Source organism: Talpa occidentalis, unplaced genomic scaffold (assembly GCF_014898055.3).
Source record: "Talpa occidentalis isolate TD23 unplaced genomic scaffold, MPIMG_talOcc4v2.1 talOcc4.7, whole genome shotgun sequence".
NCBI lineage: Eukaryota > Metazoa > Chordata > Mammalia > Eulipotyphla > Talpidae > Talpa > Talpa occidentalis.
In genome coordinates, this window is record NW_023605083.1 from 56,069,236 (window position 1) to 56,092,484 (window position 23,249).

At 40.5% G+C, this 23,249-nt stretch overlaps 2 protein-coding genes across 2 annotated transcripts in view; both read right to left on the reverse strand.

The window, feature by feature from the left end:
* GRIN3A (glutamate ionotropic receptor NMDA type subunit 3A) overlaps positions 1-23,249 on the reverse strand; it is a 150,894-nt gene that overhangs the window by 15,896 nt on the left and 111,749 nt on the right. Inside the window, exons 5-6 of the mRNA XM_037492876.1 lie at positions 21,895-22,010; positions 14,147-14,298 (exon numbers count right to left, since the gene is read on the reverse strand). Of these exons, the coding sequence (XP_037348773.1) occupies positions 14,147-14,298; positions 21,895-22,010 (268 nt within the window). The remainder of the gene's footprint in view (positions 1-14,146; positions 14,299-21,894; positions 22,011-23,249) is intronic.
* On the reverse strand, positions 776-2,658 carry PPP3R2 (protein phosphatase 3 regulatory subunit B, beta). Its single transcript, XM_037492877.2, has one exon. The coding sequence runs from the start codon at positions 2,570-2,572 to the stop codon at positions 2,060-2,062; it is 513 nt and encodes a 170-aa protein (XP_037348774.1). The 5' UTR covers positions 2,573-2,658; the 3' UTR covers positions 776-2,059.

Genomic DNA, 23,249 nt, shown 5'->3' on the forward strand with positions numbered 1-23,249 from the left:
ATATTGATCTAATAGAAGTGGAAGAGGCTGAAGTACAATGAACCCATAGTGCTCTAGGCACTTGATGTGTTTTATCCTTTTGATTCTTCGAAATAATGTTATGGTGGAGTCTCATTTTAATCAGGAGGAATGACACAGAAAGGTCAAGTAATTGGTTATGCTCACACAGCCAGTAAGAAGTGACTGTGATAAAAACCCACTTGTAACTGAGTTCAAACTCAGGTGTGTCTGAGTCTTTGAAGCATGTTACTCACATGACTGATGATTAACATCTTATTTAAAGGGCTGCAAAGGTATTAAAAAGACAGAGAGGGATTCTTATTCTTTGTGGTTCTTAAATAATCTAAGTAATAGTACATATGGCAAGGTGATGTGAGGAGGTGGGCACCTGACAATAGTTATGCTTGTGAACTTATTTTTCCTTTTTTTTTTTTTTTTTGTGAAGACTACCAGCTTCTTCAAAATATAAGGACAATAAATTTCCATGAAAAGGATCTTCTTATCATGACATGTCACTTCACTTTTATTCCTTGGCTGAGTATGTGTGGGAAGGGTATGTTTCACCATTCTGGTATTTTGAGTCTTAAGCGCCTTCTGTGGAGAGTGTTCCACTGTGAATAAAGGGCTGGTGTAAAGTGGCAGGCATGGGCCCCCTCCTGGCACAGCTTTTCTGAGGAGAAGCTTGTTCTCTGAGAACTGACAGTAGGGATCTCAAAATGTTCGCATCATCCAGGGTGCAGCAGTAGAGCGCATACTGCTACTACGCAGGCTACCCTCAAACAGGAACAATGAAAAGTGTTTATCTATGCTAAGATGGACTATCCCCACCATATCCAGTTTCATGCTACTGACATGATGTCTCTGAACTTGGAGCCGGGAAGCGATGTATGCCTTGGCGCTTGCCAAGAGAGAACAAGCTCTAGCTCGTTCCTTGTGTGTAGGTGTAGTGGGGTGTGAGGGATTTTGGGCTGAAGGTTATTTTAGAGAAAATGCTTTCTGGGATGAGAGGGCTCTCAGCTTCCATTCGAGGCCCCAAGTCAGGTCCTTGAATATGAGCTTAGCTAATGCAGAGGTGCTTGCCTGGCTCTGTATCTTGTGAGTGCCAGGAACACCACCATTTCAGCATCCTGGGGAGAGTTCACTGGAAGGCAGAGTCTTTACTGTCTCCCTCCACCTCCCAGTACTAAGAATGACTGACTCATTCTCATTCCCTCCAAGTGGGTATGGCTGAGTGTTGGAGGTGAGAAAAATTGGGGGGAGGGGAGTTTCCTGCCCTGTGTGGTTGAAAGTCCCTTTAACTAAATCGAACTGAACTTACTGGGGCAGGAGCAGCCAACCCCCAAAACTTACTGTCATTGAGGCTGACTGTTTAGCTGGGCACTTAGTCCAGGCCTGGCATTTCTTACAAGACCCCTGAGAACAGTTCGTCTTCAGGAGCTAGAGCAATGACACAGGAGTGGCAGGACGGGACTCTTAGCCCTCAAGACAAACTCAGGGATTTCTAGATGTGGGCGCTCGGCTGTGACTAGAAAAGGAAAAGAAGGGTTTTGTTGCTCAGGAAGAGGTGATTAAAAGGTGCTTGGTCAAGAGAAATACACTTTCCTTGTTGCTAACAACAGAAAGCTAACAACTTGTCAACAGACACCTGACAAGACACAAGTAAAAGAAAACCATTCACCTTAAACTTGAATTGTACAATTACTCCCCCACATAAACCACGAGAAGTCAAGACAAAGATGTATATTTTCATATTTTGGAACTTCATGTTCTTCTTGACTCTTTATAGTTTGATCTCTGAATCAAAATAAAGAAAAATAAGTTTATTAACTGATGAAAACTTTCCTCACACACCATTTTGTGCTCTCCCATCCAGGGGGTTAGCCTGAGTCATTGGGAAAATTACTTAACGACATTGAGTTATTCATGAGATTCACATGAGAACATGTGGCTTCACAAAGAGAAATACTCCCAGTTAAGTTAGAGTGACACTTGCTAGGTGTTTTGAGCTGATCTTGAAAGAGAAAAGCAAGCTGAAGTTAGTGGGTGGATGCTTAAAAATTCACATAATTAAGGCCATCTTCTTGTGGATCTCCAGGTGTTTGACCACGGCACTGAATTCCTCGAAGGATATTTTCCCATCACCGTCTCTATCCAGGATGATGATGGTTTTGTCCACGAGCTGCTGTAAATTCCAATCGGTCAGGTTGGTCCCCACCATCATCTTCAGCACCTGGAAGAGCTCCCCGTTGGAGATGAAGCCGTCTTTATCCATGTCATAGATGCTGAAAGCAAACCTCAATTTCTGCTGCTCGTCTCCCTTGACACTGAACTGGGAGGTACCCCAGATGAACTCCTTTAAGTCCACTTCGCCATTGCCGTCGATGTCAAAGATGTCGACTACTCGCTGCACCAACGGGTTGTGCTGCAGCTGGGGGAGGGCCATGAATTCCTGCAAGCTCACTGTGCCTGAATGGTCCAAGTCCAGCTTCTTAAACTTCTTGCACAGACATCTAACTTCATCGCGGTCAAAGTGAGAGCACATCTGTGCTGGGTAACTGGCCTCATTCCCCATGGTGGGCGCTGGGGCTCAGGGGCTCACCCGCAGGGTCAGAGGCGGCACCTCCCCAGGCGCGTGAGGGACAGTTGAGCGGGAGGGAGCGGGATGAATGCGCGAGGGTTCCCGTAGGGTGGACTCACGGACCCCCTGAACTGGCCGAGAAAAAGAACCCTTTGGGGAAGTGGGCGGGGAGCGAAGAGGAGGGAAGCTCAGGGAGGCTGGAGCTTGCAGGGGAGAGAGGACCGGAAGATAGAAGAGCAAGCCGAGCTGGGGGACGACCAGAAGAGAGGGGCTGAGAGCTGAGACCCTCCCTTCTCATCTCAGGCCCTTGTCGGTTTCCATAAAAATAAAATTTATTATTTAAAAAAAAAGAAAATCACTTAAAATAATAAAATAACAGAAAAAAAAAAGAATCCTCGTGTATTTTGCTATTACCCTCGCACTTTCTCACTTTTCTTTTCTTTCCCTAGAAAGTCGCCCCCAAAGGGAAAAGGGCTGCATTAGAAATACTTCTGGCAATGTAGCCAGCAGCTTCTGACATCAGTAGCACCCAGTGCTGGTGTATTAGTAGCTCACTTAGTCCCTAGGATGGCTGCACAGTAAGCATAAGGAGGCTTTGATTACACTCACTCAGTCTTTGAATATATATTTATGAAGCACTTACTGCATGTTACCTTGATAAAAAATACGATTAAAAATAATTTTAAAAATAAAAAAAGAAATACAATTCAAAGGGAATTGGGGAACTCTAGGACACTAGATCAAACAGAAGGAGGAAAATACTCCCTCACTCAAAAATGTTGGTAGGAAACCATAGGGAAACTACATATGAAGACACAGGACCCATATCACTGGATCTAGACAGCTTTCAGGAAAAAGAGTGGCTTGGAGGCTGAAATATTTCATGACAGCATTATTTTCCCAAGTGATTGAACTAACTAGATCTGAAAGAAGCATGGTAGTTCAGAAAGAACGGAGACTAGGATAATCCAGTTAGGATCTTCACTACCTTCTAAGTAACAGTAAGACTATGGGAAAGTTCTTAGTGTCAATTTTCCCATCTGTAAAATGGGTTAGTAATTAGTATTTTGTATAGTTATGTGAGGATTAAAGCTGATATTAGTCCATAGGGTAAACTGTTGTGACTACTGTGATGATTACTGATGTTATTACTATTTACTGTGTCAGTGCAGGTGAAGTCTTAAAGATGGCATAGTTGGCACCCTGGGCATTTAAGTACATGAATGACCCTTGAATGATCTCCTTGGATACTGCTCTCAGCACGCCACTCACTGAGCTAAGCATGTTGCCAGCATTGCATCAGACTTCTCCAGTTAACATTCTTTGGGGACTGATTATAGAATTTCCATCCCAGGGTATTTTCCCCTGTCCCTATCTTTTCATGTGGTAGTTGTCTTCTTATAAGGCCACTGATCATGTTGGCTTAGGGACCCATCATACTACAGTATGACTGCATTTCAACCAATCATCTGCAATGACCCTGTTTCCAAACTAGTCCATTTAGGGTTGAGACCTCAGAACCTCAACATATTTTTAGTAGGGAACACAATTCAACCACTAACATGACACCTGAAATCTTATTGTATAGGAGGATAGAAGAAGGATAGAGGTGAATCTCACATGTGACTGGAAGTTGCAGGATGGTACCTATACAGAGTAATGAGAGAAGCAGCCAGTAAGGACTCCAGGGCTCTCCTCTGATGTTTTCTCATCCCAAACTTGCTGAAACCCTACCAACTCTTGCAGCTTCATGGGGAGGAATTGTCTTCAGCATCCCGGTATACAACTGAGGGTACCTCTGAGTAATTTCTCACATTCTTATTGCTGTTGGCTTTCTGCTTGTTTGTGAACTTCACATCATTGCCACTAGATGGCAATATGCACACATCTCCATATTTGACTTTCTTCAAGCTGGAGTCTTTAGAGCCTGGAGGTTCTAAAGAAGCATGGTAGTTCAGGGAATAACTAAGGGGGAGGCCCCGTATCATGTGATTCCCCCAAGATTTTAGTGTATGGAAATCTAGAAATGTGGAAGGAAGACTGTCTAAATAATAGTCCTAATCAACTTAAAGGCCGTTCATACCTTTCAGTTGCATAGTAAATAACATTTCATAAATAATCATGAGTTCATTGAATTTAACCAGGATGAAAAACACCAACTACTAACAGTATATGGCCTTAGGTCTAATTTATGTCTGATCATCTTTGGTGTATAAAAGAGGAGACCCTTGTTCTGTGAGATTTGTTTAATTGGTCATTAATTAGCAAGGGTGAAGTGAGCACTTGCTGGAATTAGTTTCCCTGTATCATTCAAACTTCTGTCCTTAGAGTAAGCAGAGAGCAGCAGAGAAGGAGCCCTAACATTGTGAGGATATTATGAAGTGAAAACAAGACTGGAGAATTGAGGTCTCTAGCCTGCCCACCCAGCAACCTGATTTTCAAATACCATTGACATTTAAAGAAGACAATTACTGACATTTCTTTGGTAGTCTGTTTTAAGGGCAGCCCAGTGGTTTGTATAAACCATATTCACATTTTCCCACTTAAACTTAGAACTTCAGTTGTCAGAGAGAAAAAATACAATACTATAAAAACTGGTTAATCCAGCATATTGCAAAGCAGAAAATTCCAGAACCATGTATTTTTCAAGTCCTCCAAAAAAGTCTTCAGTTGTATAGCATATATAAATAATAAAGAACATTTACATTGGAATGATAGGAGTCTTACAGTTAGAATAGCTCCTGCTTTTTCAAGATGGGTCCAAGAGGAGGGTGCACCAACTGTAATCTTGCATGTACTAATTATTTACCAAAGATGTTTTCTCCTGCATGCATAGGTCTTCACTCCAGGAAGGAGGAGAGACCATTTGTTAAGCTTAGTATTCTCCATAAACTAGCACACAGGAGTTCAATACATGTTTGCAGATAGAGGGATGGATTTGTTCTGGTGGCAAAGTAAAAGAAGGTGAGGCTTTTCTGGGATCACTTCCTTTTCTTTATGCGCAATTCTACACCTCATAAAAGAACATATAGCACAGCTTTGTGCTTCTTTGGGTTTCCAGAAAGTGCTATCTGGATATGTTCTGTCTGGTCTTATGCTTGGCTTAAATATTAGACTTAATTACTTAGGTTATTCCGAGGGAAGCACTCAGCTGTCAAGGTGGCTCCCTGACATCCATGGGTTTTTCAATTTAAAGTAATCTACTGTCATTAACTCTCTGACTTGCTGTAACTTTCATCAGGTTGAATAGCAGACAGTGCCATTTTAAATTGCAAAGGGAAGATGTAAGGTTGGGAGAGGGCCAGAAGGCTGTTGAGATACCACCTGTTTGTCAAGAGCAAAAAAAACTGCATTAAAACTCACCCCTCCACCAGCCTCATCCCATTCCCTTTGGGCTTTTTTTTTTTTTAAAGTTTCTAAGTTTTTTTTTTTTTTTAATAGAGGCACGTTTTATTTATTTATTTATTTGTTTGTTTATACATGTACTGGGTACAGTCAGAAGGGCAGGAGGGTGAATTCACCGGAGCCAGAGCGGGGAGCAGAGCAGGCAGAAGGACCGAAGTACACTGCTGAGGGGAGCAGCGGGCGGCAGGAGAGGTCTGCACGCCATGTGGGACCCTCCTCCGGTGGCCGGAGAGCAGCCGGGGATCGAACCGGCGCCGCAGAGGCCGCGGGCAGCTTCGCAACCCAGCGCTAAACCGCTGCGCCACCGGGGAGGCCCTCCCTTTGGGCTTTGAAAGATTAAAATGGACAGAAAATTGGCATCGAAGCTTCTTGGTGTGACTTGTGTGCTCTTTGGCTTTTAATGTATAGTTGACGAACCCTTTCCCTTGTCCTCCCCCCAAATTAACAGAAGGAAGAATGAATTTGCTATGAAATAGATATCATATGTTATGCACATTCTCATGATCAGGGCTGGGGAACCAAGTTTACTGTGTCCCTGTCTGGGTTCCAAGGTCGAGCTACTTAGGTCAGCATCCCTCCAAATGAACCCGCTGAGAACCAATGCAGTCTCTAGCTGGCCTTACTGCAAAGCCCCTCACTCTTCAATCAAGTGGTCTGCTGAAGTCACTACTTGGCAGTCAGGACAAACATAACCACTATCCACCCAGCACCTGTTATTTGTCGGGCACTCTTACGTATATTACCTCTGTTCCTTACACCAAGTCAGAACCATCAACTATTCATTTCTCCATTTTGCAGAGGAGGAAACTCAGAGGAATAAAGTCATGCGTGTTCATAATGTTTAGATGCATTTTGTTGACATGGCTATTTTGACAACCTGGTTAGTTTTACATGTGTGCTACCGGTGCTAAAAACAAGCCATTTAAACTTTAAACCTAGTAAAGAGTTTAAACAAACTTCTCCACTCCACCCCTGCTTGGTGACGCCATGCATTATTGGATGAAGTTTAGCACAGGGGGAGACTAAGGCAGGAAGAATCAAGACTGGATGAGAAGCCACAGTCACAGTGGAGTCAGGGAGGTATGACTCCCTAGACCAGTGAGCCTGGCTGGACTCCTCCTTCCTAACCAGCATGGGGCATGATCTCTTTCCCCGCAGGCTGGGTCTGTGTCTGTGGGTGCACATTGTCAGCTGGTCAGATGATTTCCCTGGCTGCCTCTCTCCCAGGTTGCTGACGTTTGGCTTTTCCAGTAGAAAGCCCTCTTCTGTGCACCCCTGGGCTCTAGGAGTGTTCTCTCTACTCTGCCCCCCACCATGCAAGCCAGAGTATGGAAACAGGACTGCACTTGGAAACTGTACCATTTCTGTTGATTCCCTTAAGCCATGCCCTAGCAAGAAGCTTCTTCAAACTCCTCACACTGTTGGGGTGTGTTCTTTATTCCTGGCCAAGACCACTGTTTCCTCTCCCTTTACTATTCCTAGTTGTTTAAAATGTGCATTATTCAACTTGTTATTTAAAGGAATAAAAACAGTTATTGTCTTATATTTTAATAATTCCTTGAAGAAATTTGGGAGTTTGCTAAATTGGGATCCGCTGCCTTCCTTTGCCTGGTTTGCAAATAACAGATTTCATGAAACTGTTGCCCTGGAGGTCTTAAATTCGCTCAGCAAGGGAAAAAAAAAATGACATTTTTTTTTTTTTATTTTGCTGAGTCAAAGGAAAAGGCAGGAAATTTAAAGCCTGCCATACGTCCCCAGAGGAATGGATTGACAATGAGTCTACTGTGGGCACAGTTGTATTGGGATGATCGTGGGGAGACATCTTAGGTTAATTTAAAATTCCTGCCTGAGAATTGCTGGAGTCTGGTCTCTGGTCTGCAGAATTGCACCTGCAATTTCCTAGGTGACTCTGGGGAGCAGATAAAGCCCTGGAATTAAAAAAAAATGAGTTTATCCTCCAGAGAAACTGCAACTAGACTGTTCTGGGGTTGCCGGGAGATGGGAGATGACTAGATCAAGGTTCTCACAGGGGACACTGATAGTATCTGCCTGCCAGGAATATGGGGGAGGGGGGCAACATGTCTTCCATGTCTGTTACTATGGGACCATATAGTGCATTAGCCAAACTAAGATATTTTTTTCAGAGTGAAGGGTATTCAATTATTCTGTCTGTACTTAGCAGACAAAGATTTGAACTGTATCTGGCCAAAGGGAGATAAGGTCAGAAATAAACAGAGGAATGTCTTCCTCAAGAGCACCTTTGGGGAGCAGCACCTTTGGGAACACACCTACAAAGCTCCAGTATGTCCTGTACTCCTCCCCCACTGGAAGGAGGTGGGACTTGTTCACTACACTGTGATTTTCTTCACTCTTCAGAAGAGCCACCACAGAGATGAAGCAGCTCAGACTGAGGTGGGTCTAGTGACTTGTCCAAAGTAAGCTGATGGTAGAGACAGGCTTCAAACACTGCTTATCTGATTTCAAAGTCAGTCTGGTTTCTCTCCACTATGACAGTCTGGCTGTGGAGGACATTTGAGGTGAGGGGAAGCAAACAAAACACTCCTAGGCCTGCTTCTCCCCAGCAGGATGAAAGAGGAAGCAGCTTCCTCCAGCAGAGGGGTCCAGAAATGGTTGGTTGCATATCGAGCATTTATTCTTCTGTTTCCTCCATCCTAAGGGGATCCTGCTGTTGTTTAGGTCTTCACCTTTCTTTATGTGAGCATGTGTTTTATTTTTTTTAAAGATTTATTTATTTATGCATACAAGAACTGGGGTTCAAACCAGAGGTGAGGGGGGTGAGAGGATTCACCAGAGACAGAGTGGGTTATTGAGCAGATACACCCGCGTTTAAAGGATCTCTACTACAGACACATTACACTCAGCTGAGGACGAGCAGTGGGACGGAGACAGGAGAGGTCTGCTTCATGTGTGGGTTAGCTCCCTGGCCGGGGATCCAGCTCGGGTTGCAGTGGTTATAGCATGACAGCACTGAGACTTAACCCTTGCGCCACTATGGAGGCTCCAGAGCACGTGTTTTAAAGGAAGCTGCCCTGTCACCAATCCTAGAGGATGAGAGTTATCAGCTGCAGTCATCATGGGGATCCCAATCTGCTCATCACTGCTTGGCTAGACACAGGTGACACGATTTTGGTCCATGAAATATGGGGAAATCTACTGGACAGCTTCTAGGAAAGTTTCCCCACTTCTAAAACGAGCCACAGGGAGACACCTAAAGATATCTACAAACCCCAGGACATGATGAAGGGAAAAACTATTATAGAAACTTTATTTCTATTATTTACTATTTACTGTCCCAGGTTTCCAGAGGTGACTGTTAGTCTGAGAACAAAATGGGACTGCAGTTTTATCAAACCTACTCACAGTCCCTCCAGGTGACATTTCAGTCTAATGAGTTGAAAAGTCAACACCTTAAGGGTATGTATGTGACCAGGAAGTGCCTATCATTCCATATTGATGGCTTCGGGGACATGACTGGGAGGCTCCTTTTGTCTGTTGTCTCTATCAACTTGGAATCACTTGGAGATTTTGGCTTGAGTTAACCCTGGTCACAAAAATGGTGCAAAACACCAAGACATTGTTGCCCTGGACCATTTAAGCAGATGATGGTTTGTTTGTTTTCTTGGCTGAATTAACTCAGGTGACTGGTGTGGGGAAGAGTATTTATTCTAGGAGGGCCTCCCCTGGTGGCACAGCAGTTGAGCACTGGGCTGCAAAGCTGCCCGCAGCCTCTACAGTGCCGGTTTGATGCCCGGCCACCGGCGAGGGTCCCACATGGCACGACAAACCTCTCCTGCCGGGCCCGCTGCTCCCCTCAGCAGTGTATTTCGTCACTCTGCCTGTTCTGTTCCCCGCTCTGGCTCTGGTGAGTTCTCTCACCCTCCCACGCTTCTGACTGTACCCAGTGCTTGTATGAATAAATAAATAAATCTTAAAAAAAAAAAGAGTATTTATTCTAGGAAAAGACATGCACATCTCTCCAAATAAAGAAAAACAATGGGGTTGAAGTGAGAACCAATGAGTTCATGTCTATAATAAAATTTCTGTCTCCTGGAAAACACAGAGCATTCCAGTTCCCTAATTCCTGATTTCCCTCTTGGCTTTTTGCAAATCTCGCTCAATAATCTCACTGAGGCCTTTCACAAGTGCTGTTCTTGTCCTTATCCTGCTTCTCCCCTTGTAAATACTATCTAGCACACTGATGTAGTGTGTCCACTGTGTGTTGTTTCCAACTGTTATAGGGCAGCCCCGATACAAAATGGGGTGCCTGACTGTGGGTCCTCACCTGCGCGCTTAAAAGGACTTATCAATGCTCTACTGCAGGCACATGGGAAAGGTTAATAAAAGGTTTATTTGCAAGGGAAGGGGAAATGAGGAAATGTACAGCTCAGGGAGAAAAATGGGAGACAAAGTTTTAAATGAGTCCTACCCGATCTGCCAACCTGGAATCCCAAATGGCATTCTGAGAGCTGGCTGCAAGCCAGGAGCCGTGAAGCCAGGAGGTGAGCGATAGCGAGCCAGCCCAAGGCCCACGTGTTTGTTTTTTATATCCAACCTGGCTGCTTAACTACACCCTGAGGTCCCAGCCACCTTCCCTTTGGTGGTGACGGGATTTGTCTTTCCCAATGTCTTGATGGCTTTAGTCTGGAGTGGGAGTGGAGTCCACAAAGCCTGTATGGGATTAGCTTAGGACATCATTTCCCCCTAACAATTCTGCTAGAATGCAAACTCCCCAAAGGTAGGGATCTTTGTATCTTTTGTCATAGCTGATGTGTCTAGAACAGTGCCTTGCACCATAGTGCAGGCTTAATTATCATTGCTGGTCAGACAAATCGATTTTTCCAGATGGTCTACATCTCTGAAGCAGGTTGGGAAGGTTATACAGAATCAGAGAATATGAATTACATATTTAGTGCCTCCCCAAAGGCTTTCATTGAGTCATGTCTCACATCACACTTTCAATTTTTATGAAGCATCAATACCAGAATTAGCCAGAGGAGAAATAATTTTACATCTTGCAAACATGGCCAATTCTATTATTCAATGTCATTAAAGAAATAGAATTATTATAGAATTTAGTGCTAAAAACAGACTAACTTCTTTTTTTCTTATTAAAAAACTCTGTAACCTGACTTATTTTCCTTATCCTCATTGCTGTTAGGAATACTAGAGGTAAATTTAATTGCTAAGGGCATCGACTGGCTTGCCTCAGTTTCTAGTTGTAATCATTCTCTTTTTTATGTTTTGATCTCTACTTTAGCAGAAAAAGTCATACTTACAATATCTAAATAAAATCACTATCTCTCTATCTTTCTATCTACTTACCTACCTACCTATCTATTATCTGTCATCATCTATCTGTGTTTGTCTCCTAGAACTATTATATCAGATTACCACAAATTGAGCAGCTTGAAACAACAGATTTTTTTTCCTCTCACATTTTCGCTGGTGACTCAGAGGCAAAGTCCACTACATGATTCTAGTTTAGTTTCCGGTTGTTGCTACCAATCCTCAGCATTCCTTTGCGTGCAGCTGCATTATTCCAATCTCTGCTTCTGTTACTACATGACTGGCTTCTCAATCTATTTCTACATATGCCCTTCTTATTTATTTATTTACTTTTGACCATGATTTTGAAATTTAAATTTTCTCCCCTTTATTGAGGCAACATTGGTTTACAACCCTGTGTATGATTTAGGGAAATAGGGTTGCACCTTCTCAGATATATGCCGCCCCCCCCACCACCACCCGAGCATACACAGTCCCTTACCCTAGACCCTTATGTCCTTACGCATGGCCTTCTGACAACAACACAGTCACTAAATTTAGAGTCCACCCCTATCCAATATTATCTCACCTTCATTACCTCTGCAAAGACTCTATTTCCAAGTAAGGTCACATTCTGAGGTTCTGGATTGATGTGCATTTCGGAGAGGGGAGCACTATTCAGCCCAGGATACTACCAATGTCCCTCTTATGTTATGCTCTTACCTTTTGTCTCCCAGCTTTTCCTCAGGTATGTGGTGCAGGTTTCCTGATTTACTTCACATTCACACTACTTTCCCAGAGCTCCTCTGTGCCTGACCTTGAGAACACACACTAAACAGCCTTTGCCACCACACCCACCAAAGATCTTATAGCCTAATAAAAGAAAAATATACTAACAAATGAACATCTGATTAAATCTGGTTAAAAATAGTGAAATTAAACATTTCTGATTAAAAGTGATGAGAACTTAAAATACAAGTGCTATGAAATAAAGTGAGATATAAAATGAAATAATAAAGGGAGACATGATTCAGATTTGATCAGAGAATATGGGCAGATGCAAAGGGGTGGGAGCTGGGAATTTACAAGAAAAGGCACTCGTTGGGTAAATGTCATGGGGAAGAGTATTTGAGGAGGAGGCAACAGCCTGGGCAGAGACCCCCCAAGGTAGGGAAGCTGCTGGTGTGTCATGATCTGAAATGTCCATCCTGGTATGGCTTTAATGAGCTGGAAAGACAGTGGTATGAAGAAACAGAAAGGGTCATATCCCACAGGGCAATACTGGTCATATTCAGCATGTCAGATTGGGCCTTAGTTCAGAGGGGGAGGCCACTGCAGGCTTCCACTCAGAGGAGTAACCCGCCAGAGGGAAAAAGGGTTGGAGAAAGGCAGGAATGAAAATAGAGAGCAGTTAGGGAGTTTCACAGTGATCCAGATGAAGGATAATGGCATGGACTAGAGTGATGGCAGAGGAGGTGGCAAAAATGGGCATATTGGAGACATATTTTATAGAAGGAAGAAGTAAGGCTTATTGATGGATGTAGAAGGGTAGACATGGGAGGCATTAAGGATTCCTGCCAGCTTTTGGAATGAGTAACTGGATAGACAGAGGTGCCATTACCAAGGCATGATGCACAGGAGGAAAAGCAGATTTAGGAGAGAATATCAAGGTTCAGCTTGTGACAAGTTAAATGTGAGATACCAATAGGATATTCAAGTGGAGATGTCAAGTAGGAAGGTAAATATATAGTTCAGAAGCTCAGAAGAAGAATCTGTGTTGAAAAACAAATCTGGAAGTTGTTGGCAAATAGAGGCTTTCTGAAGTCATTTTGTTGGCTAATTTTTTTTTTTTTATGTTAGGCTGGTTTGTTTGGCTTTTTTTTTTTTTAAAGATTCATTTAATTTATTTATGATTACAAGAGCTGGGGTGTTGGCCAAAGGTGTGCGGTGGGGTGGGGGTGAGAGGATTCACCAGAGAGAGAGTAGGGAGCAGAACAGGTGGATCTACTGAAATACACTGCTGAGGGGAGCAGCGGGCGAGATAGGAGAGGTCTGCTGCACCATGTGGGTTAGCTCCCTGGCCGGGGCTGGAACTCTGTCAGTGGCTGCCGACAGCTTCACAGTGCTGAGACTTAACCCCTTGCGCCATCAGGGAGGCCCCTGTTTGGATTCTTTTTAAAGTACCCAAGACTGAAGCTCTTTGTTGCACCTTTTAGTTTCCTATGTTAATCATCTAATTTCTGGCTCACTTTGCATGTTCCTAATTACATCGTAAAGGTAGAGCACTGTAATAAAGAGAAGATTCTTCTTATTTGTGTACCTTGGGCAAATCACTTAGTATCTCTGGGCATTAGTTTTCTATCTGTAAAAGAAGGGTACTTTGCTTTTAATTTAAAAAGAAGCTATGATTCTATAATCTAAGAATTACTGGTTATGGCATGTCTAGATTCTATGCCTATAAAGGATGAATCACTGAACCACTGAAAAATTAGCTATGATTAGATCTTGAGGGATAATTTGAAGTCCACATCATGATGTACAATTAGTGGTTAAAGCAAACATTGATAATGTCAGTCTCAGCTACTATTGATGTCAATACAGGATAGCATTTTTCCTGCACGTGTGAATGTAGCATAGAGGGGAGAAGTATACATTCAGATATTTGCTCATCAAACCAGCATCACTTTTAAACCCAAGACAACATGTCTCATTGCAAAATCCCATAGGAATGGACACTTCCCAAGTGAAGTAACTCAAATAATCACAGAGAGCCCCAGTAGACATTATAGCCTAGAATGAAACACAGATAACAGAGTTCTTCATATTCTTCAAGGTAAAGCTATACAAAACAGCAACACTACAGCTGTTTTTTCTTACCTCAGTGACAGCAAAACTTCTCTTGCCACAAGGAACCACCTTATACCACTTGTCATGTAGCACATCCATAAACCCATGTGACTTGTATTGACTGATTAGCTCGGATATATTGGAGGTGAGTAGAGAGTTGGGTGGGAGGCCAATGCCATATCCTAGGAAAATATATAACATCAGATGAGTTTTTCAATAAAGTGGTTCTTAAGAAGAGATTGTCACTATACTTGTGCCATCAGATCTGGTAATAGGGGACGATGAGATTTTACCATATTTTCTTCAAAGGATTTAAAAATGTCCAAGGATGATTACCTTGGATCTGCTGCCTCTTTGAGTAGATGGAATGAGTCTGGAAGGAAGAGGAATGGGCTATGTATGATCTATTCTTAGCACTTTGCATTCCAGTGCCCTCCCCCTTCCCTTCAAGATCTTTCTTAGGAACCAACTTTGAGGTCTTTACAAAGACTTGGACTCCCTGTCTACCTTTTCTAGAACCCCTCTACTGGACTTTAAATTGGATTAATCATAAAAATCCAATTAAATTGGATTAATCATAAAATAAAAATTTGGATTAATCACAGTTGGTTATGCATGACCCTGATTATTTTTTAGTAATATGGTAGGCCCACATGAACCTATAATATAACAGCAGAAATGAAACATCAAGAACTTATAATCACTTACTTTGATTGTTAAAAAAAATGAAAGTCTGGTATTATAAAAGATGTTAATAAGTGAAAAATCATACATTTTTGTGGGAATTTAAATTGATAGACCCACACTGGAAAGCAATTTGCTATCATTTGGTATAGCTGAACATTTATATACAGTGAGACCAGCATTCTACTCCTATGTTCATTTTCAAACTTCTCCATAAGCACACCAGAGACATGTAAAATAGTATTCATAGAGGCACTTTTCATAATAACAAAAATTGGAGACATCTTTATAAGAGAATGGGTAAATGAATTGTGGAATATTCACACAATTGTTTAGAATGAAATCAGAACTAGAACTACATGCTACCATATGGATGATTCTTAGCAAAATAAAACATTGAGTGAAAAAGGTCAAGCTCAGAATATTACAGCATGAATCCATTGTGTAAATGTGAAAACATGTAAAAGGAAAAATATTTTTTTAGGAATTTATATATAGGTGTGAATAAAAGTATATTTTTTAAAAATCAAGGAAATGATAAACAGATTCAAGATAGTGGTTATTCATGAGATACAGGATAAGGATGAGAGAGGATCATAGAGGTGGATGTAATTTGTTTTCAGAGTTTTATTAATCAGCATGGACCCTGTATCTTCACTCTGTGTGTCTTTACTTGCTTTCAAACTGTTACTACACTATTAATCTCTTTGATGAGCCATGTGAAAGAGGCTAATTAACTACATTTTGTTTTTAGCTATTGGATAGCATAGTCAAAAAAAGATGTTTTGTCCTCAAGATGATTGAGGAAGATAAATTAAAATTATTGTTAGCTCATTTTTCACAGATAAAGACAAAAAGGCTGTCAAGAATCCAAAGATACTTAATGGAAACAAATACCAGCTATAATTATTCTATCTTAAAATTTATTTCCAAGGACATTTGCTCTTGTTACTTCCTTTTTGTTGCAGATACACAACTCCTTTTCTAAAAAATCATGAAGCTTGATCTGGTGAATTCTCTCACCCTCCCACACTTCTGCTTGTATAAATAAATAGATAAATAAATAAATAAATAAATCTTTAAAAAAAAATCATGAAGCTTGAGATGTGTATGGCCAATAAAAGAGAATAAATAATGCAGAAAAATTTTGAGCTTTAAAGATCTGTATGTTTTTTTCTCTGATAATTTTGTTTGTTCCTTAACAATGGTGAGTCAAGGAAATGATGACAATGTCAAGAGATGATTAGAATTTTCCATTCAAAGAGCTATTTTGAGTGCCCATTATGTGTCTAGTAGTTTTGGTTTGAAAGGCAAGACTGACAATAAAAGACTTTACATGGGCAGCCTGTTCTGCTGATGTTATCATTAAATAACATCTTTTGTAATGGGTAGCTATAAGGAAGTAATCAGTTTTCTTTATAAACTTTTATTACAACAAATGCAACTGACAATTCAGTTGCACAGACATTCAGTATTTATTTATATAACAGGCATAGTGCTAGTCATGTACATAATAATAGTCAGTGACTTACTGACATTCATTCATTCATTCATTCGTTCATTCAACAAATATTTACTAAGTATATAGGCACAGTGTTAAGTGGTTGGTATTTAGCAGTGAGCAGGTAAATATGATCCCTGCTGTCATGGAGAGTACACGCCATTAAGGAGACAGATAATAATGTGCAACATAAAGATTATTTCATTGCAAGTAAGGTAAGTTCCACGAGGGAAAAATGGTGCATACACAAACCTGTAGGAAAAGGACTTGGAGCTATCTGGTGGGGGTGGATTGATGGTCAGATAATTGGGCCAAGTTGGCAAACTATTATTGTATTTTTCCTCTGGGAGCAATAGTTTTTAACAATACTGAGCATTTATTGAGGACTTATTGTACACCAAGTATTGTTCTATACTAAACTTTATAGATATCTTACCCTGTTTAGGAAGATCGTGCACTAGACAGATAGTGTACTGGACTGTGGAATAACATTTAGTAAACAAACCACTCTGGAATTTTAATAGTAAGAGCTGGGACATGCTAAGCCCTACTGTGTACCAGGTACTATTGTCCAATCCTTAGATGAACCCAGGCAGAATATATATTACTTAGAGACTTAAAGGTTGAGTAAATAACCTGCCCAATGTCATATATCATGTAGTTGGCAAAGCTAGTATTTGGAAGTAGATGTGTTTGAGTCTAAAACCAATGTGCTTTCTATTATATCCAGTACAACATCTGATCAAGTCAAGGGAATACCTGACCTATTTCCTCTCCTTCAATATAGACCCTATCACTACAGTCATATTGACATAATCCCTTCAAACCAGGCAATTTAGTAAAAGGTACAATCATCTAAATTGATGGTTTCCCCCTCTTAGATGACATAAAGATATTATTTCAGGGAAGATTTTGCTTATAAACCTATCCATGACTTGTGTAGATATAGAGTAAATACACTCCCAATTGATATATATATATATCCATATGTATATACATATAATATATAATTGCATATATATATGTATACACACACACACACACACACACACACACACATATATATATATGAATTAACAAGCAGAGATCATGCCTGGGCACAATGTTTCCCCTGAAAATCCCCTTAAAGCCAATAATTCCAGCCTATGTTGGTGGTGTAATGGAGGATTATTTCATTTTTTAAAATTTAATAAGCATTTATTGCCCATCTACCCATGTATTCCACAAACACGTGTTGATTGCTTATTCTGTAACAAATACTTCACTAAACACTGTGGCAGTCACCAAGTTAAATCGGACACTGAATCTATGCATAAGAAGTTTGTGGTAGCATGGAGGAGGAGAAACATATATAAATAACTGCACAGAATGTTAAGAAGTTACAGTACTTTTCTTGGGAAAAAGAGGGGAGGCATAAACTTAATAAAGGTAAAATATACTGACCAGGATGTAATGAGGAAGACTAAGAAAACTCTGTGGCGTTCAGAGGAGTGACAGGTTGCTACCAGATGAAAGGATGAGAAGGCATTTTAGAGTGACTCTTGATAACAGTATTTTTGGTAGATGAGACAAAAATATGTGAGTAGAAAGTTTAAAATCTGAAATTAATACTTCTGATAAATGCAAATATTCTAGCAATAGAATTTTGATACTACAACAAAAGTATTTTAACAACACTTAGGGGAAAATGATTTTGAAATTGTAGAGACAGTTAAAAAAATTACTACTAGGAAACAATAAATATTAAACCACTCCACTCTATTATGTCAAGGTTAATTTGCAATTAATGGTTAAAAATAGATCATAGACATTTTAAGTCTCCTATTTGAATACAAACATTGAGTGTTGACATTTTATTTTTAGCAGCAATAATTATTATTAGCTAATTAAATCAAACTATGCATATGACACAAGGCAAGAAGTAGGGGAAAAGTTACATGGTGATTAGAAAGGTATTGGTTAAAAGACACAAACATCCATTTTATTCAGAAATATGATAAAACCTTCAGGAATTCATTTCTGTCCTTCTCTTTATCAGTTGCTTTTCAAATGTGATTGTGTTCATTGGTCAAAGAATTCTTATTTTTAAATTGCTGACTCGACTTATCAGCCTGAGTTGCTTTCATTATCATTAGAGATGTGGCTTTGCAATAAAGACGAGGTTGACTCTTTGTGGTTGATGGATGAAGCAAAATGGAATCCTTCAACCCTAAAGATGAAGGCATCAGGCACCCTGGAAATTGGATACAGCTTAATAGCCCAAGAGAACAATTTTCAGAATAGAATCCTGATCTTTCCCCATGGATAAATCAGCTTTACTCAGCTAAGAGTGGTGGAAATATATTTTGGCTAGCAAATGTATAATAAGAAATTCATAGACTTAAAAGAGTCTTCCTGATAAGTGGTTATGAAGTAGATATTTTGAAAATAAGATCTCAAGATAGGGTTAAAAAGCCTTCAAGAAGAAAGATTCATTCTGTTTGGCACTATCTTCTTAGAATACCATATTTAGCTACTCTGGAAAAATGGTTCAGAACATATTACAACAGTTCTGACTATAAAGGAGAATTTAAAAAATTTTAAAAAATTTTAAAAATTTCATAGTGAATTGTGAATTAATAGTGAATTAATTCAATATACTGAGTAATGATAATTTAGTGAGCACTTACTGTGTGCCAAACCCATGTGGACTGGCTTTACATGTATATTTTACTTTATTGTCACAAGAGCACTATCTGAGATGCATCATTCATAAGCCTACTCTGCAGGTAAGGAAGCTGAAGAAGTGTTTACCCTTAGGTAGCAGAGTGCTCAGACTCCAGAGCTAGTGCTCCAAGCATGGTTTTAAATAATTAGTAGGAAGTAAGTAAAAGAACAAACTCAAAAACAGGCAAAGGTCTTTGGCGTTAGAAAGGTCACAAATCATTACTCTGCATTTCCATTACTCTTTTTTCTCTTTTGACCTTTAGTGTCAGCTAACTCCAATGCATAAATTTGGGACATGTGTTCATTTATCTCAACACTTTCTTTTTTTCCAGAGCACACAATATGTCTTTGTGTCCCTGGTGTATGGTTTTTAATATGACCTAAGACTTTCTACATGTTCTTGAATTCTTAATAGTTTCGGTGTGCTGTGCTGAGTACTCATGAAAAGGTTTTTAACTCAATGTGGAGCCACGATCACTCCTCTGACCTTTTAAAGCCTAAATCACTGCAGAATGGGGAATTTGGGAGGGGACACAGTAGCCACACGTGGAGAAAACAGGCATTCAGCTTGATGCAATCAATGACACAGATTTCCCTCTTTTCCAGACTCCCTAAGTCGCCTAAGCACTTCGGAAATTATATACAGACTATTGGGGTGCTTGTGATGAACACTGACAAGTGAATTAGATCCTTATTTCTGATCTAAGCCAGCTGAGTTATATAGTAGGCTATCCATCATTTATTACAAATATTATATGCCTAGCATTGTATTACATCCTGGGAAGGGACATGGCCAGACATATGAAGCATTCCAGTAAATTCAATGAATATATATTGCTCATAAAGTGAGTTGATATTTTTATACCTCTAAAGTCTAATTAATTGATAAAAGTCCACAATTTCATAAGTTCAAGAAACCTAAAGGTCGTTAAAGGAAAGCATAATCTATTTTTAAAAGTTCATTGAAATATGTCTCTAAAACTATGAGATCAACATTTTTTGAAACAGCAGCTATTGGGACTTTTCCTGTGTCACTGTCACATTGCTGTTAGTAATCTATAAGGATCCTCTTTTTGGTTTTATTAAGTTCTGTTTGTAGGCTCTAAATTTGTTAATGGTGCGGTGTCGATGAAATTTTACGATTTGCTCCTCATTCTTTGTTTGACTAAACTGACAAAGTCGAGAATGTTTCGTCCATTCAAATCCACCGTCTCCACTCTCTTGCCTGGAGAGCGCCTCCATGCGCCATTTTGTGTTTATCTCCTTCGAGAACAACGTGATGTCTAGAAAGGACGGGAACTGCAAGACACTTAAGTCTCAGGAGCACAGATGGAAATGTAAACAGGAAACCAGTGGGGAGTTAATTGTGTGGCATCTGGCACTCGGGTCTAGCGGAGGCAAATGCGCCATCTCACCACTGCCTTTGACAAGCTAGGGCAGCCCCCTGAAGACAAAGGTGGAGGATGGAGCCCCTCATTCTTAGGCCGCTACAATGATTCATTGTTAGTAGCTGCTAATGGCAGAAGGGACCTCAATTACCCTGTGCATCTAGGACAGGAAAAAAAAGTTACATCCCTTCCATATCCCCAGATGCCACCAAAGAAAAATGAGAATTTTTCCATTGTTACATCAAAATGGTGTTATATAATGAAGGTTTTTTTTCCCCCCCCCTAGCCTTTTTCCTTTCCTGCCTTTGTTACTCAGGCTGTAGTCTTAATAGAAGACCACTACCACTAAATCTCTTTCTTCCTGAGTTCTAGCCCTGGTTCAGGTGGAGGTCACTGTGCCTGGAGAGGAGATTAATTTCTCCTTGGAGAAGGCTGGAAGAAACAGCATCAGCTGTTACATTCTCATTCATCACAAAAACAAAGACAGAAGTAAAAAATTTGCTGATGTACTTAGGGGAGACAGAGACCAACAGCGGTTGGGAAATTGGAATCGGAATGGTCTTAATACACCAGTTAACATACAGGAAAGGAGAGTTTTCTGGAAATAGGACTTGGGTACCCCCATGGGACTGTTTGAAGTGAAAGCATTTTCTGACAAGTGAGCATGGCTGTCTTGAGAACCAGCATGTACTGTCAGAGAAAGGAAGCTGGGAATTGGGAGATGGGAAATTTGCTGGTTCAAACCATCAACTTCATATATCAATTGTCCAGAATGAAAGGAGTTACTGACAAAGCAATCCTTCTTTTGTTCTCAAATTTGATGGATTGGTTGATCATATCGGAAACAAAAATTTGCTGCCACTGGGGAGAAAAGCAAAACTGAGGTTCCAAGCAAGATTTTGTATGGGACTCTTAAAGCTTACTAAGTATTAAATGAGACTTGTTTTTCCTACTTATTTCCAACGAGAAGAAAAACATTAAAAAGCCCATGAGATTTGGATTCTAATTCCAGTAGTATCATCAAGTTGTGCAATTATGAAAAAGTGGTTAATGTCCCTGGGTTTATATCTGTTTGTATAAAATAAACAGATTGCATTAGATCAACTCTGGGTTCCTCTAGTTATAAAATGCAATCATTCTAGTTTTGGGGTTAAATTCATTACAGGATTTGGCCATTAGAAAATACAGATAAAATTAAAATTGGACTCCCCATTTATTACCCTGTGCCACCTACTCCCAGATATTTGAAATAGCATCATTTGGGTAACAACAATATTTTTTGCTGTTTTTCTAACAAGTGGGCAAATAAATGTTTGTGGAGTAGCTACAAAATAAATTCCTAACTCTAGCAGCTTAATTGTTAAGTGCTTATGAGCTGAAAATGAAAACAAGCAAGATGAATAGCTCTCTGCCTGTGACTTTGGCACTTGTGGCTTGCTAGTTTGGCAAACTGAACACATCCTAAGTAAAAGTGTGAATCAAGAGAGACTGATTAATACCTTCTATGGCAAACGGCTTCCCCACGGTGAGAAGTTTGCAGTCAGCATCTATTGACACTTCATAATCCAGAAGGGCTTTGTCCATGATGAAGGCGTCTAATTTCTCTGGATCATGCCTGTATTTAAGACCAAGAGAAGAAAAGCAAAAAAAAAAAAAAAAAATGATTCATTAATGGACAGGAAGCAATAAGGCTGACAGCTGGCTTTTGTTTAGAGGACAGAAACCCAGACACTAAGGGCAGCACAAGCTAGCTAGCTGCTGACTCAGCCTTGCTGGCATCTCACTGACCTGTGGAGAACAGAGGGAAAGAGACACCCTTATAAGACATCCTTGCTGTCTTTCCAGTGGGTTAATTTACCGTCCCTTTTATTAAATCTAATTCTGGCAACAAAACTGGAGGGACTCGGAATTGAATGATAAAGTGCAAAGAGAAGTTTCATTTCTTTTATGTTAAGTGTCTTTGAGCTAGACATTGTAATCACTGTTCTCCACACATTTATCATTCATAATCCATGAGATGGTGTTATCCCATTTTAGTAGGTGAGAACATTGAGGCTCAGAGAGTTACAGTAACTTGATCCAGGTTATATAACCAAATAGGAAGTGGTAGAGCCAGGCGGTCTCATTGATCAATATGTGGACATTCTTATTTCTTTCTGTTATGATCATTGTCATAACTTTCAGAGATCATGGATTATTTCATATTTATGAGTCCATATTAAGGAAATGCAAGTAACAGATCTAGCACTCCAGAGGGAAAGGGAGTTTATGGCTCTTTAAAGCCTGTGGGCTAATACTTCATAAATGGAAGGGAAAGGACATCATGTGTAACAGAGCTTATTGATCTGATCTATTAATACATCCTGAGATTTATGTTTCACCTCATCCCAGGGGGCAGTTCAGGCAGGAATCGTTTAAGGTGGGTCTCCCTGGCCTACGTCAGGGAATCATCAGTGAGCTGGACTTGAGATACCAACAGACGCCTTGTACATCCTTCATGTGTTCTTCTCCTTCATGTGTTATTTGAACACAGGCCTAGAGAGTCCTGAGGAAGGCGATGTCTTGGCACTGGCTGACCTGCCACTTACAACAGGGCAAAGATAGAGGAGCTTTAAAGGAAACTGTTCCAGGTGTATGCAATGTATCTTGCTGTCAGCCACCTCAAATCTATTTTGGAAAGGTGTAGAACACACTCATTTGAGGTGACTTTTCCACCCTGAGGGTTGTCTATACTGCTTGGCAAAGAGCAACTCTTCTTAATTCATCTGGGCTCAGTCATTCCTCATTTAGAGCCAAAAATGAGGCTGCAGGTATTCAATCAAGAAGAGTGGCTTTTAAACTCAGAAAAGAACAT

Excerpts from the sequence above, each read along its gene's own strand:
- PPP3R2 (XM_037492877.2), bottom strand. The coding sequence starts at position 2,572 with ATGGGGAATGAGGCCAGTTACCCAGCACAGATGTGCTCTCACTTTGAC.